Source organism: Heteronotia binoei, chromosome 17 (genome assembly GCF_032191835.1).
Source record: "Heteronotia binoei isolate CCM8104 ecotype False Entrance Well chromosome 17, APGP_CSIRO_Hbin_v1, whole genome shotgun sequence".
Classification (NCBI taxonomy): domain Eukaryota; kingdom Metazoa; phylum Chordata; class Lepidosauria; order Squamata; family Gekkonidae; genus Heteronotia; species Heteronotia binoei.
This window is the reverse complement of record NC_083239.1, coordinates 8,924,537-8,940,995: the sequence shown is the minus strand read 5'-3', so window position 1 is coordinate 8,940,995 and position 16,459 is coordinate 8,924,537. Positions and strand designations below refer to the sequence as shown.

Here is a 16,459-nt window from a genome sequence, read left to right as displayed (position 1 = left end):
ACGTATTTTTCTCCAGGCCAGTCAGTAACCCTGGATGCTAGGATCTCATAGATACCTTGCCCCAAGTCTTAAATCTGAGGTTGGCTCAAGGAGGCCACTCAACAGTTAAAGCAAGAACACGCTGCACGTGCTGGAAAGTAATTTTTTCTTCACATCCTCCAGGATTTAATGGGTGCTTTGTACTCCAGTGTCAAATTATATGCAGAAATTAAACAGGTTTGGCATTTCTCCAGCATGAGGGGAAGCTGCACCTGTTGAATTTCTGAAGCTGCTAAACAGTACAGCCTTAATAAAGAATAAAAATTGCAGTTCTAAAGCATCGAAGGAGTTAACTACCAGTCCTAGTCAATCTCTAGCATGTGCTCAAATTCAGCCACCAAAAGGAACACAACCATATGTGCAAACTAGGGTTGCCAAGTCCAATTCAAGAAATATCTGGGGACTTTGGGGGTGGAGCCAGGAGACATTAGGGGTGGAGCCAAGATCAAGGCTGTGACAAGCATAATTGAACTCCAAAGGGAGTTCTGGCCATCACATTTAAAGCGACGGCACACTTTTTCAATTCCTTCCTTCCATAGGAAATAATGGATAGGGGCACCTTCTTTTGGGGCTCATAGAATTGGACCCCGTGGTCCAATATTTTTGAAACTTGGGGGGTATTTTTGGGAGAGGCACTAGATGCTATACTGAAAATTTGGTGCCTCTACCCCAAAAAACAGCCCCCCCAGAGCCCCTGATACCCACAGATCAATTCTCCATGATTTTCTATGGGAATAAATCTCCATAGGGAATAACAGAGTTCCCTGCAGACATTTCCCTCCCCTCCCCCCGCTTTCTGAGGATCCTGAAGCAGGGGGAAGGTCTCCAAACCGGGGGATCCCCTGCCCCCACCTGGGGATTGGCAACTCTAGTGCAAACACATACCACAGCCTTTCCAACTCCTAATTGACACCAGTGATTGTCATGGGCCAGAATAGAACATAAAGCTTGAAAAGCACTAAAGCCCCACAGTACAAATGCCTCATCTATGGAATCTCTATGGTTTTAAAAAATAATCTCTGCAAATTTAGATGCAACACAGACATGCCCTTTGTAGGCTGTTAGTGTCAACAACAAGCTTGTTTTCAAAAACAAGCATGAAATTCATGCAATACCTTTTATTGGGGACAACCAAATTAGCACCAAGCACTGTGCACGTTTTTGCACATACCACCTTCATCAGGCATGAACTTTAGATTTAAAAAGACAAAAGGGAGGAAATCTGATCTCTTGGCCTATCTTTTGTCTGTCTTTATGGTTACAAACTAAACCATATAATGCCTTTTACAGAGGCAAATATTGTGCTGTATTACATACGGTTGCCAACCTCTGGGTGAGGCCCAGAATTCTCCTGGGGTGCGGAAAATGGCACCTTTGGAGGATGGACTCCCCAAACTACTCAAACCAGGCACTGCCTCAGATCCTCAGGGATTCTCACGCTGGAGAACAATAAATATTAATAATAATTTCCAGCTGCAGTTGCCAGCACAAGCACAATCTACTACGTGGCTTTGTTTATTTTATGGATTTTCTGTGGGCCTTGAGTTGCTAGCCCCAGGTAAAAAAAAAATTCCTGGTTATTCGGGGATGGCAACTGACGAGAGGAGGAAGCTCAGTGAGAACTTGATGCCAGATTCATTCTGCCCTCCAAAGCTGCTATTTCCTGCAGCGGAATTGTTGGTTCTGAACCGATCAGCCGCAGTTCCCGGGAAAGTCCGAGCCCAAGCTGGAGACTGGCAATTCTGCACGGAGTAGGGTTGCCAATCCCCAGGTGGGGGCAGGGGATCCCCCGGTTTGGAGGCCCCCCACCCCCGCTTCAGGGTCGTCAGAAAGCGGGGGGAGGGGAGGGAAATGTCTGCTGGGAACTCTGTTATTCCCTATGGAGATTTATTCCCATAGAAAATCATGGAGAATTGATCTGCGGGTATCTGGGGCTCTGGGGGGGCTGTTTTTTGGGGTAGAGGCACCAAATTTTCAGTATAGCATCTAGCGCCTCTACTCAAAATATCCCCCAAGTTTCAAGAAGATTGGACCAGGGGGTCCAATTCTATGAGCCCCAAAAGAAGGTGCCCCTATCCTTCATTATTTCCTATGGAAGGAAGGCATTGAAAAGGTGTGCTGTCCCTTTAAATGTGAGGGCCAGAACTCCCTTTGGAGTTCAATGATGCTTGGCACAGCCTTGATCTTGGCTCCACCCCCCAAAGTCTCCTGGCTCCACCCCCCAAAGTCTCCTGGCTCCACCCCCAAAGTCCCCAGATATTTCTTGAATTGGACTTGGCAACCCTAGCAGGGAGGGCTGATACGGCTATTTACAGTTTTTCTTAAGGCTAATAGCTGCCGTTCTATCCCGTCGTCTCGTCTAGCCCAACCCGACAAACCCACGCCTTTGCCCTGTGCTGTTCTAGGCTTCCTTCTTCTCTATGGTCAGAACGCACACGACGCGTGAACCGACGTCACGCAAGGCTCTCTCTCATGACGCAGTGCGCTTCGACGTCTGGCGTTTCACGTGATCACACTTCCAACTGTTACAAGATGGCGGCGCCCGGCCCTTGTCCTCTTCCGCCTCAGAGCGGAGGCCGATATTGCCTGGTGAGCCGCATTCCGGCCCAGCTTCGGTCCACCGACCTCCGGGCCTACTTTAGCCAGGCCGTTGAGGCCGGCGCCTTTCTTCGTTTCCATTACCGGCACCGGCCCGAGCGCGGAGAAGGGCCAAGCCCCGGGCCAACCTGCTGTTGCCTGGTGGCGGTGCAGCCCGGTTGGTCTTGCCGTTTTGTCCGCATGTACTCGGGGAAGCGCTGGATCGACGCGCAGGGGGAGGCGATGTCTGGCCGCTGCCTCATTCGGAGAGTTCGAGTTTCCCCGGATGAAGGTACTGGCAGGGCGGATGAGGAAGAAGAGAGGCCCCGGGAGAGTTTCCTTTCTGAGACCGGGTCATCGAAGGAGGGCTAGAAACAGGCACTGGGGTTGCTACGGATAAAATGCCTGCCGACTGCGAGCAAGCGCATACGCGAATTCGCATTTTGGTTTTCTTGTGCAGAGCAGACAGTTGTGTAATGTGACTGTTATTCAAAATCCGTATATCTTATTTTTAGATACTGCATTATCATCTCTTTGTTTAGATTTTTATATCCTGCTTTTCTTCCAAGTTCAAAAGAGCTTCTCCCCCCCTCCCACCACCCCAATGTTTTGTTTTCACAATGATGACCTTTGACAGAGATAGGTTTGTCTTATTGCCCCAAGATCAGCCACCATCACAAGCTGTGGCAGAATGAGAATTTGAACCTGGGTCTCTCAGATACCTGTGGTGCAGTGTTAAAGCTGCAGTACTGCAGTCCTAAGCTCTGCTCACGACCTGAGTTCGATTCCCGGTGGAAGTTGGGTTTTCAGGTAGCCAGCTCGAGGTTGACTCAGCCTTCCATCCTTCCAAGGTCGGTAAAATGAGTACCCAGCTTGCTGGGGGGGAAGCGTAGATGACTGGGGAAGGCAATGGCAAACCACCCCATAAAAAGTCTGCCGTGAAAACGTTGTGAAAGCAATGTCACCCCAGAGTTTAAAACGACTGGTGCTTGCACAGGGGACCTTTCCTTTCCCTATCAGATCTTGATGTGACACTCTGTTAACTGTACTATGCTGACTCTTTAACACTACAGAATTTGTTGGAATCCAGGTGGTAGTTATTACTGCAGTCTAGTGACAGGCTGTGTGCCAAATACATCATATGCCTTCTTCACAGGATGCCTTATGTGGCCAGATAATTACTGGCATGCTTCATCTGTATATGAGTAAGATGACTCAACTTGGTGTACAGGGAAGTATGAGTGGCAGGGGCACAATTTCAGCAGAGGAGGGAAAGGGGCCCCCACATGAACTCTCTGTCCAAGGCCCATGGAGATCTGGAACTAGTCCTGGCATGTATACTTTGACAAAGGTTATCATCCCTGTTCTAGTTATCTGTCACAGACCTGAAAATTTATATTGAAGCTTTGAGAATAGAGGAGTGTTCCTGCTAATTTTTCTGGACTCTCTCAATTGCTCTCTGAATTGACTTGGGTTCAGTTATTCACTCAACTATGCAACCCATTGGGTGAGTTTGGGGGGGCGGGGCGTCGTGGTTGATGACGGACGCCTGAAAGAACCGCTCCTTCTGTAATCCAAACAAATTGTCCTACCTCCGGTCTCTGGACCTCTTCCTGCCTCCAAGACATGGTCAGACGAACCCTTGGTAAGTCCAAAACTGCTAGGGCTTCCCAAAATCTGACCAAATACCTTCGCTCAGGAGAACAATGCCGTGACTCTCTTCGGGCCCAAGAAGCCTCAGAGAAAACGGCGGGGGAAAACCCTCCTTCGGCTGAAGGGAACGCTGCTCTTTCAAGTCAGACTTTTTTTGAAGCCATCTCCAAACTTGGGTGAGTTTGGCCCAGTTGTACTCAAGCTTTTTACAACCACATGATGGGGATTTTTTTTAATAGTTTCTTATATATAAGTTCCTTGTTACAAAAGAAAAATCCAAAAAGCAGTGAGCGCAATCCACATAACATCTTTTATTAAGACTAATCTAATGACACAAAGCAGTGCGTAATCTTTGCCTGGCAAAAGTTGTACTGTATCCTGATCTTAAGATCACAGTGACCTGAAAAAATGGATTTCCCCTCTCTATAGAACATAAGAGAAGCCATGTTGGATCAGGCCAATGGCCCATCCAGTCCAACATTCTGTGTCACACAGTGGCCAAAAATTTATATATACACACTGTGGCTAATAGCCACTGATGGACCTTTGCTCCATATTTTTATCTAATCCCCTCTTGAAGCTGGCTATGCTTGTGGCCGCCACTACCTCCTGTGGCAGTGAATTCCACATGTTAATCACCCTTTGGGTGAAGAAGTACCTCCTTTTATCCGTTCTAACCCAACTGCTCAGCAATTTCATTGAATGCCCACGAGTTCTTGTATTGTGAGAAAAGGAGAAAAGTACTTCTTTCTCTACCTTCTCCATCTCATACATAATCTTGTAAACCTCTCTCATGCACCCCGCAGTCGACGTTTCTCCAAGCTAAAGAGCCCCAAGCGTTTTAACCTTTCTTCATAGGGAAAGTGTTCCAAACCTGTAATCATTCTAGTTGCCCTTTTCTGCACTTTTTCCAATGCTATAATATCCTTTTTGAGGTGCAGTGACCAGAATTGCACACAGTATTCCAAATGAGACCGCACCATCGATTTATACAGGGGCATTATGATACTGGCTGATTTGTTTTCAGTTCCCTTCCTAATAATACCCAGCATGGCGTTGGCCTTTTTTATTGCAATCGCACACTGTCTTGACATTTTCAGTGAGTTATCTACCATGACCCCAAGATCTCTCTCTTGGTCAGTCTCTGCCAGTTCACACCCCATCAACTTGTATTTGCAGCTGGGATTCTTGGCCCCAATGTGCATTACTTTGCACTTGGCCACATTGAATCTCATCTGCCATGTTGACGCCCACTCACCCAGCCTCAACAGATCCCTTTGGAGTTCCTCACAATCCTCTCTGGTTCTTACCACCCTGAACAATTTAGTGTCATCCGCAAACTTGGCCACTTCACTTCTTACTCTCAACTCCAAATCATTTATGAACAAGTTAAAGAGCATGGGACCCAGTACTGAGCCCTGCGGCACTCCACTGCTTACTGTCCTCCACTGCAAAGACTGCCCATTTATACTCACTCTCTGTTTCCTATTAATTAGCCAGTTTTTGATCCACAAGAGGACCTGTCTTTTTACTCCATGACTCTTGAGCTTACTAAGGAGCCTTTGATGAAACTCTCTTTTAGTTTGTAACATCTGACCAAATGAAAAGCTGTAGGGAATATGAAAGTTGCATATTTGCTATGTGTTATTGGGTTGGCCATTAAAAAAAAGGTGGAATGTGTTCCAGTCCCTGTTAGACTAACTCTCCTCACAGGACTAGGAGGGTAAAATGGGAGAGAGGCGAACTGAACCACATGCTGTCCCTGTAGAAGAACTGTGGGACATACATAGTCTGACTAGCTCCTTTTATCTGCCTTGTAAAGCATAAAACTCTGCTTAGTCACACTAACAAGCTGTCTAGTGACGTTTCAACTGGAGATGTGTGGAAGCAGTTCTCTGATGTGTTAAATTACTAAACTATGGTAATGGGGTGGTCTTTTTATTTTGTTATCCTGTTTTATTTGTCATCCAATTATATATTTTCTCATTCTCATAGACGTCAACTCATTTCCATATAAAACCCAAAAGGAACTCCATAAGAAAGCCTCAAGTGAAACTTTTACTGAGGATGATTTAAAGCAACTGCCTGAGTTGAACCCTCCTGCATTTATGCCCTATGGGAATGTGGGTACCCCTTTGAGAGTCTTTTTGGAACTTATCAGTGCCTGTCGCATGCCTGCCCGTGCTATCAGGAAATTGCAGTTGCAGTTCCCCATAACTGCCTCCTCTCGCAGATATGGAAACGTGCCCTTTACGTATGAAGAAACTGAAACAGTTGTCGAGGAGGAACGGGTCTACACGGCTACTGGAGAAGAGCTAACAGAAGGGGAGCCCCTGCTGCAAGTAGGAAGCGCTACTGTAAAAGATGACAAAGATGGCGGAGATTGGGAAGATCTAGAGAAAGAAGCAACGGAAGAAAACGACTGTCATTTGGATGAAGTAAGTAGTTATTTCTTCTGGAGATGAAGTCAACATTACTCATAGCTATTTCAGAAAGGGTATTTAATTGCATTTAAGGAGAAGGAAGTTATTTGCAAGTCCCTATTTGTCCTTTGGCATGCTGCCTGTAGGTGAGCACATGAAACTGCCTTCTCCTTAGTCAGGCCCTTGATCTATCAGTATTATCTGACAACAAGCAGCTCTCTAAGGATACGCCAGAGGTCTTTCATATCATGAGGTTCTTTTTAGCTTTTTAAGGATTGAACCTGGGACCTTCTGCATGCAAAACTGATCCTGTAACGGTGAGCCACCTCCCCACCAATACCATATAAATACCAACGTGTGTATGTGAAGCTGCCTTATACCAAGTTGGAGCATTAGTTGTTCAATATCTGAATTTTCTACTCTGGTTGGCAGCAGTTCAGGTGAAGGTCTTTCCTGTCACCTGATCCTTTCAGCCTACAGTGCTAGGGCTTGAACCTGGAACTTTCTGCGTGCAAAGCAGATGGTCATTCGCTGAGCCGTGGCCCCACCTTCACACAATTCTGAAACCTGTTTTAATCCCACAACTTCATTCTCCCATCCCTGCTGGCTAAATGACTTCTGGAGTTCTCTACCAGCTTTTCAAACTACCTTTCAGATCACCAACTGGAGGACCCCCGTCAGTCTATCATCTTCCTAACCCCCATCCCCCTCTTCATCCAAGGAGGGGGTTCTTCCCCTTCATTTCCAACAACAACTCTATGAGGGAGGGTAGGATGAAATAGTGTGACTTTGACATCCAGAATAGGTCTTAGAATGTAATGCAACCAGGAGAGTAATTGAAGGGGTTTTTTTACCTTTTGAGCACAGGATCTTCCTGACCTTGCTTGAAACCAATATTTGGGTCTTACGATTAAAGGAAATCCAGTTGGCAATACTCTATATGCTGTGAAAGGGTGAGGATGGAAGAAATAGTCCGCAAAATTAAGACCTGCTCCTGACCTGCCCATGCACAAAAAGTTGGTGGGGTGAAGAGGTGGACAGTTTAACAGTGAGCTTGTTCCAGTGGTTTTTTCAGAGCTCAGAACAATCAGAATGGAATTCAGTAATGAGAGGGAGGGGGATTGGGACAAAGCTTTCTGTCATTCATCTGTTTGTTTTCCCTCCCCCAATCCCACAGGACGATGATAGATGTGAAGAGTGGGAGCGGCATGAGGCTTTGCATGAGGACATCACCAGCCAGGAACGCACAAAGGAACGTCTGTATGAGGAGGAGATTGAACTGAAGTGGGAGAAGGGAGGCTCTGGGCTGGTCTTCTACACAGATGCACAGTATTGGCAAGAAGAAGAGGAAGGCGGTATGACATTGAGTCATTTTGGCTTGAGTTCTGCCACGGTGATCCTATTTCACTTTTGTCCTGTCTCTGTGGAGCCTCACCTAGGTTGAAGGGAAGCCTCATTAATGACATGAGCAGAAATATCAAAATAGGTCCATGCTGTTAGAGCCTGTCTCCTGCCCACTCTCTTCCTGCCATTTTTTTAGAGCTTGGCTGCTTTCCCTTCCCTCCTCCCTTCTGTAGATAACTTTCCGTGCATTTCCTTCAGCATCCAGCCTGCTATTATTCCTTTGCCCCTGGTGCCATTAAGATTTTCAAGATGGCATTGACAAGGGAAAACTATTTCCCTTGTTTATTTTATGTATTAGATTTTTCTCCCAGTTTTCCAAGAAGCTTAGGGTAACATGCATAGCTCCTCCCTCAGTTTTTTTTTTTCCTGGCAGCTGCCCTTTGAGGCTCAGCTAAGTGAGTAAATGACTCAGTGACCATCATAGCAAAGGAGGAGGATCTGTTCCCGAGGCTTCCTGGTCATAGTTCATCATACTGAACACTACACTGGCTCTGTCTGCTGCTGCAGCGGAACCTGTGAGGAGGTTACCGAAGGCAGTTTCAGAGCAGCAAAGCAAGGTCTTGTTCTCTGCTTGGCCCATCGACTGTATAGGTGGACTTTCCTCTTGTACCCAACATAGATGAGGCAATATGTATTTACACAAGGGCACTGCTGAAGATTGTCACCAAATGGGGTAGAAATAAGGAGCCATAGAGATCTACAGGATTATGTTTTTGTTGCAGAGAAAATGGATAAAAATAATTGTTTTTCTCCTTCTCCCGTAGTACTAGAACTTGGGGGAGGGGGTAACTCTGTGAAACCAATTGGCAGTAGATTCAAGGAAACAACAAGTGGCTGGCTTGTGGAACTCACTACCACAAGATGTAGTGAGGACCACTGGTTTAGATTATTTTAAAGTTGGCTGTGCAAATATGTGGAGACCAGGTTTGTCATTGGCCGTTAGATGCCATATCCATATGGATCTTTGGCTTCAGAAGCAGAGCGTTTTCCCTTGTCGACACCAGATGGGACTGCTGTCAGTGGTCTCTTCTTATGGGCTAACTTGTGGCATCTGAATGGCTGCTGTTGGAAACACTGGGGATTCGAACCTGGATCTCCAAGGTCCTAGCCCAGTGCTCATACAGCTACACCACACTGATTCAGTGTTACACCACCTAGCATCAGCCTCAGCAGTGTAAGGCTATATTCCCATCCGTAAGGATTAACGTTTTTATGAAGTTGAGATATGGAGGTGAATTCTGTAGAATTCACTTGTGCAGAATTTGCACAGCCATGGGTGTGTGAGGGCTTGACTCAACCTTGACATAAAACCAAGTCTGGTGAACCGAAATGTGCAAACATTTGACCCTTGGCCTCTCTTTCGGCAGATTTTGATGAGCAGACGGCGGATGACTGGGATGTGGACATGAGTGTCTACTACGACAAAGGTATTTCAGCCATCAATTTTTTGGAGTGAGAAGTTAAACCAGTGGTCATTAGACTGCGAAGCTTCAGAACTGCAGCTCTGAACATCTTGCACTGTTGTTCCGACATCTTCACTGGCTTCCGGTGGCCCCCCCAGGCACTGTTCAAGGTGTCATGTTCATTAGGAATTTTTAATCACTGCTTTTTATTATGGCTCGTTTCCCAAACTCTGGTATTTGGTCTGCATTTATTTACAGCTTTTCTCCAGATAGTGTCAAGGTGGATTAAAAAAGATGTTAAATAAGAATATAAAAACGGTATATAATAATATGAAAACTAATAAGGAACAATAAAACATCTGTGAAATGAGATTAAAAACAGTCCACTGACAAAAAGGACCTCTTAAGAGTTCTATCCTTATATATTCTGTTGACGGAGACAAGTAAATGAACTCTCCTAAATTCCTCTGGTAAGTTCTTCCGCTGAAACTGTCAAACTGTGAATTCTTCCTTCCAGCATGCCCTGTCCTGCAGGTCTGTGCTGGCTTCCCACACTTGAAAAAACTAAGCGCAGAACAAGTCCCAATAGGCTTCACTCTTTCTAGCTTGTCCCAAACTCATTTGCAGCACAGACTAGTGGAGGTCTTTTATGGACAGATGTTAAGGATTGACTCTGGGACTTTGGGCACATGTGCTTTTCTCTCAGTGGTGGGCTCTCCCTTTCCTGTCTCCATGGTATTTGTGACTTGTAGTACGAATGATGTAGAATTCCCCTTCTTTCCAGACGGAGGTGACAAGGATTCTCGGGATTTGGTCCAGATGCGGTTTGAACAGAGGCTCCGGGATGGTTTGGAAGATGGGTCTGTTTTGGGACAACAAATTGGAACCTTTGAAAAATATACCAAGGTAAGAACAGAGATTGGAGTTCTCATAAGTCCTTATCCAAACCCGGGGGAAGGACTTTTATCTATAGAAGGCAGTTGCAAAACAAATTTACAAAAATACTGCAATGAGACTGCTCTCCCTAGTTTTGGTACCAGTCCTTTAAGTCTATCTCAGCAGCTCAAGAGCAAAAGGACAAGTCTCCCAGTCTTTCAGGGAATTAACAAGAAAGTCAACCCTCCAGGGTGAGCCTGCAGACTGAGTTTGCAAACACAAATCAATTACCTGGTAGGTGGTCATCGGATCAAGGCTCTGGAATTAGATTTTAGGTCAGTGAAGGCAAAAACCACAACCAAAAAAAGTATTTAATTTTATTAAGGTGCAAAAATAGTTGAAAGACAAGACTGTGAGGGAAAATAAGAACGCTGATCGTTAAGGCACTAGCTAATACAGGAAGACACAGTTCCAAGTTACTAGATGTTATTCTAAGGCTGAAGGTTTCAGCAGCAAAGCAGCTCTCTTTCTCCAGAGATACCTTAGGGCCAGCAAACTGTATGCCACAAACAAGCAAGCAGTCCAGGTGGCTGCCAGAAGCATCGTAACTTCATGGTGCATTATCACCGTCAAGCAAAAATGGCTAAGAGCTGAAAGCTACTGACTGGCAACAGATAACTGTCTTTATTGTAAGGGTCTCAAATGGGCTCCAGGCCTGTTGAGTGAATCAGAATCTCTGTGTTGCTGGGTGCATGATCTATGGCATGACTTGATCAAAGGGAAAGAAACAAAACTTACTGCAGGTTGCCTGCCTTGTTCCCACAGGTGAAGACCCATAGTCTCAATTGCTTGGAATGTGTTACTTGGTAATTGCTGCAAGTCACATCCTCCCTTACACCTAGCCGCATCTTATCTAGAAAGGTCAGGTTGTTTTGCTGTGTCTCTGTGGTCATTCTGGGCCTCTCAGCCTGAACCAAAGCTTTTTACAAAGACCAAAGTTTTCAAGGAACCATTTTCTTTATAGGGGTGTGTTTTGGTTTCAGTAGCAGAAGAAAGCCTAGCAGTTTTTGAAGAACCTTTTTAAAAAATTAAAATGTTACAAGGGCACAATTAAAAGGACATGGTGTTACGGTTTGAATACATGCTCATTGTATAAAGGGGAGGTCAGCATCCTGTTCTATCCCAGAAGAATTACAGATCCCATCTAGGTTTTAAAGCCAATAGGCTGTTTGACTAGAAAAGACAGCGATATAACAAAAATGTTATTATCAAAGATTTCAGGTTTTCACGGCTGGTAACATCATTAGGGTTTGTAGAATCTTTCGGGATCAAGTGCTGTGTTCTACTGGAGAAAGTTTTCCTTCCAGACGTTTCGTTCTCCACTGCGGAGAACATCCTCAGTGGCGTTGCAGCCAGAGCAGGCGCTCTGACCTTCTTGGCTGCTGTGCATTGAGTGGGGCCAGGGCTGCTGGAGAGCTGCTATTTCTAGGCTGGAGGGGGTGTGATGAAAGGGCAATTGGTTTGTGGATGTGCCCATTGTTTGGTGGGGCACATCCACAAACCAATTGCCCTTTCACCACACCCCCTTCCACCTAGAAATAGCAGCTCTCCAGCAGCCCTGGCCCCACTCAATGCACAGCAGCGAAGAAGGTCAGAGTGCCTGCTCCAGCTGCAACGCCACTGAGGATGTTCTCCGCAGCTGAGAATGAAACGTCTGGAAGGAAAACTTTCTCCAGTAGAACACGGCACTTGAGCCCAAAAGATTCTACAAACCCTAAAAATGTTATTGCTGTTTATAATTCATTAATACAATGTTTAATTGCAGCATATTTACACACATCTGATGTTGTATTAAAATCCAGGTCTGCTAACAGTCATTAACTGATAGAAGAGCGAGGAGGCTTCTTGTTCAGATCCAGAAATTTTCTTAGATCTGAATAAATTATACAGGGAAAAAGAGAAATCCTCAATATTCTACTGAAGACCTATCCCAGATCCAGACTGTAGATCCTCTTTCTTGGCCTGTAAATCAGCCACGCAAGACGGCAAATTGAAGCTGTATCGTTGGCTTTCTTTTTAGCGAATTAACATCACAACCAGCCTTCATCTAGTTGCTGCCCTTTTAAGCCTGTTTGGTGAAGAACTTGGTTCATGTTCACACACATACATACAGCACCAACCCCAAATCAGACTTTTCCCTGCAGCCACTGTGGCCGGATCTGCCTGTCCCACATTGGTCTTGTCAGCCACCAGCGAGCCTGCAGCAGACGTGGACTACTGCACCCTTCTTAAATCTTCATTCGCGAAGTCAAGCCGAGATATATATATATATATATATATATATATATATATATATATATATATATATATATACGAACATATGAAGCTGCCTTATACTGAATCAGACTCCCCTCGGTCAGTATTGTCTTCTCAGACTGGCAGCGGCTCTCCAGGGTCTCCAGCTGAGGTTTTTCACACCTATTTACCTGGACCCTTTTAGTTGGAGATGCCAGGGACTGAACCTGGGACCTTCTGCTTCCCAAGCAGATCCTCTACCACTGAGCCACCGTCCCTCCCCTGTCTTAAGAGATGTTTCTGTGCCCCCACCCCAGGGTATTGGCCGGAAGGTGCTGGAGAGGCAAGGCTGGACTGAGGGTCTCGGCTTGGGTAGCAGCAATTCAGGGATGGCTGAAGCACTTGACAATGAGGGCCAGAATCCCAAGTGCAAGAGAGGTTTGGGGTAAGTACAGCTGGAATCCCATCTTTCTCTGAAGTACAGCATGAAAACAAAGGTCAAGCCAGCATGTCGTAGTGGCGAGAGTGCCTGGGATACCTGGGTTCCTATCCCTGATCTGCCAAGGAAGCTCACTGTGTGACTCACTCTCAGTCTGCGCTACCTCATAGGGGGCGGGCGTGGTCTTGTGGCGATAAAATTGGGGAGAACAATGATGTAAGATGCTTTGGGCTCTCCGTTGGGGAGAAAAGTGGGATATAAATTTCTTAAATGTTTCAGAGCTAGATTTGAGTCCAGTTGCGCCTTAGACACCCAAATTTGGGTTGTATAAGTTTTGTTGAGTGTTAAACTCCCTTCATTGCATGCTAGTATCTGAAGAAGGGAGCTCAGTCTCTGGAAACCATACATCCTGAAAATCTTGTTAGTGTCTAAGGTTTTTGGTGGACTCAATTCTAGCTCATCTGCTGCAGACCAACATGGCTGTGCTCCTGAAATTAAAATGTCAGTTAAGGAAAATGAACATATGAAGCTGCCTTATACTGAATCAGACCTTTGGTCCATCGAAGTCAGTATTGTCTACTCAGACTGGCAGCGGCTTTCCAGGGTCTCAACCTGAGGTTTTTCACACCTATTTGCCTGGACTTTTTTGGAGATGCCGGGGATTGAACTTGGGACCTTCTGCTTCCCAAGCAGATGCTCTGCCACTGAGCCACCGTCCCTCCCCTGACTGGCAGTGGCTCTCCAGGGTCTCAGCTGAGGTTTTTCACACCTATTTGCCTGGACTCTTTTTTGGAGATGCCAGGGATTGAACCTGGGACCTTCTGCTTCCCAAGCAGATGCTCTGCCACTGAGCCACCGTCCCTCCCCTGACTGGCAGTGGCTCTCCAGGGTCTCAGCTGAGGTTTTTCACACCTATTTGCCTGGACCCTTTTTGGGAGATGCCAGGGATTGAACCTGGGACCTTCTGCTTCCCAAGCAGATGCTCTACCACTGAGCCATCGTCCCTCCCCTGTGGAGAGAGAGTGTTGTAAAACTTAGTTGCGATTTTCACAATACAACTGTGTATTGAATAGGCTTATGGTTCCAAATGTCAGCGCTGGCATAAGCCACGTGTTAAGGGCTGCCAGTTGACTAGACATATGTGACCCATGTTGAGTTACTCAGAACGTCACCCTGGCGGCCCTGAAGCCTTCAACATGACATTCAGCACAAACCAGGTGAATCAACACGCAAGTAAATTCATTGGGCTGTTTTCATTTGCACCTGTCAGCTGAGTCGTTGCAGAACTTGGAATCCTCTTGGCAGGGTCTGAGGTGATGGGTGGGCAGGGGGATCAAGGGAAAGGTGTTGGGCATACGGATAACTAAAAGAGCCAGGTCAAGCACCCAGTGACCCATCCAGGGCCCCAGAAGTTTCCCCTTATTCTGCTAAACTCCAAAGAACCCCCACTCAGTCCATTGATAGACAGCGTTTCAGCGCTGTGAGATTTCTTTCTGGAGCCCCAGGGACTGAATATTCAAAACTAGTTCAGGAATGTAAAATGCGTCCCTTTCCCTATGGGATTTGGTTAGGGAGCAATATGACATTGGGATGAACAGCCTTAAAGTGATGCCACCGTGTGTTTGAAGACTGTGTTCTCCTTCGTTACATTCTCTTTAGCTACCATGGCGAGAAGCTCCAGACTTACATCAAGCCCAAGAGACCCTGCCGGGATGGCCACGCTCTCATCTCCACCGTTTATGATGACCCCCATCCTGTGGATGCAGGGGAGCAGCTGCTCCGGCGCCCGCTGCCCATGAGGATGAAGTATTGGCAAGACGTGCCGTTTGTCCAGGCTGCTCACAGTGTGCATCGCAGCTCCAGTTCTTCATGAGACACACAGTAGCCTGTCAGCAAGGACTGGTGTTTTGGGGACTTTGTGTCTTTTTTTCTTTTTAATGATGTTTTTATTAAGGAAAGCGACACACATGGTCTTGTAGAATCCTGTGAATTTGTGGGCTCATTAAAAAAAAAAAACAACCACCATTTTTAAACACATCTGTTTCACACGATTCATGCTTTTCTAATAACTTCTTTTTGAAAACAGTGGCCGGTTCCAAATTCTAAGGTTGGATTCTTTGGTTTCCATAGCCTTGTCAGACATATTTGCGCTGTAGTCACTGAAAATGTGACCTATATTTTCAATTGCAATAGCATTCTTAAAGAAGAAGAAGAAGATGAGAAGAAGATATTGGATTTCTATCCCGCCCTCCACTCCGAAGAGTCTCAGAGTGGCTCACAATCTCCTTTCCCTTCCTCCCCCACAACAGACACCCTGTGAGGTGGGTGGGGCTGGAGAGGGCTCTCACAGCAGCTGCCCTTTCAAGGACAACCTCTGCCAGAGCTATGGCTGACCCAAGGCCATGCTAGCAGGTGCAAGTGGAGGAGTGGGGAATCAAACCCGGTTCTCCCAGATAAGAGTCCGCACACTTAACCACTACACCAAACTGGCTGATAGGTTTTTCAACAGAGGCTAGACGGCCATGTGACAGCAATGAAGATCCTGTGAATTTAGGGGGAGGCGTTTGTGAGTTTCCTGCATTGTGCAGGGGGTTGGACTAGAGGACCCTGGAGGTCCCTTCCAACTCTATGATTCTATGAAAAGGACCGTTGCATTAATTGATGATGGGAGGGGTCATGGCTCAGTGGTGGAATGTCTGCTTGGCATGCAGAGGGTTCCAGGTTCTATGAACCCTTTAATTTCCAAGATTGCTTCACATGCAAGGCCCTTTTTATTATGATGTGTGGTCCCCAAATCTGAGCAGAATGTTACTGCGTTGTTTTGTTTTGTTCTTTTTTAAGGCTAGGCATACAAATGTGTGGTTATTTATTTATTTTAGCCTCTGTAGGTTTTGCAGATTCTGCCCTGTAGCAGTTCAACATTAAATCTAAACTTAGCTTTGGCAATATCCTCTGTAATCCCTGTTTTGCAAAGACCCTCTTGTTCTCAGCATGAAATAGACGGAGAGTAATATGTGAAAATGATGGGTGTTACAAAAGGAACGGGAGGTGACAGTGTCTTTCCTTGCTGGGAAGCTCCCTTAGACCAAGGGTTCTCTAGAAAGCATGCTTGTAACCAGGGGTATAATTCTAGCAGGAGCGCCTTTGCATATTAGGCCACAACCCCTTGATGTAACCAATCCTCCAAGAGCTTACAAGGCTCTTTTTTGTAAGCTCTTGGAGGATTGGCTACATCAGGGGATGTGGCTTAAAACGCAAAGGAGCTCCTGCTAGAATTCCACCCCTGCTTGTAACCAGTTGCCACCACTCATGGGCCTCATGACAACATCCAGGGGTGGCCAAACTTGCTT

The 16,459-nt window shown here is 46.1% G+C and overlaps 1 protein-coding gene across 1 annotated transcript; it reads left to right on the top strand.

Moving 5' to 3' along the window:
* Positions 1–2,506: 2,506 nt before the first annotated feature.
* GPATCH3 (G-patch domain containing 3) lies at positions 2,507–15,144 on the top strand. The gene is made up of 7 exons (XM_060258088.1): positions 2,507–2,908; positions 6,265–6,707; positions 7,870–8,047; positions 9,464–9,523; positions 10,284–10,405; positions 12,988–13,115; positions 14,769–15,144. Exons 1-7 carry the CDS (start codon positions 2,512–2,514, stop codon positions 14,980–14,982), a joined length of 1,542 nt encoding a protein of 513 aa, XP_060114071.1. The 5' UTR covers positions 2,507–2,511; the 3' UTR covers positions 14,983–15,144.
* The last annotated feature ends 1,315 nt before the right edge of the window (positions 15,145–16,459 follow it).

Excerpts from the sequence above, each read along its gene's own strand:
- GPATCH3 (XM_060258088.1), top strand. The coding sequence starts at position 2,512 with ATGACGCAGTGCGCTTCGACGTCTGGCGTTTCACGTGATCACACTTCC. Across the intron at positions 6,708-7,869 it reads ACGACTGTCATTTGGATGAA|GACGATGATAGATGTGAAGA; the intron begins GTAAGTAGTTAT and ends CCAATCCCACAG. Across the intron at positions 13,116-14,768 it reads AAGTGCAAGAGAGGTTTGGG|CTACCATGGCGAGAAGCTCC; the intron begins GTAAGTACAGCT and ends CATTCTCTTTAG.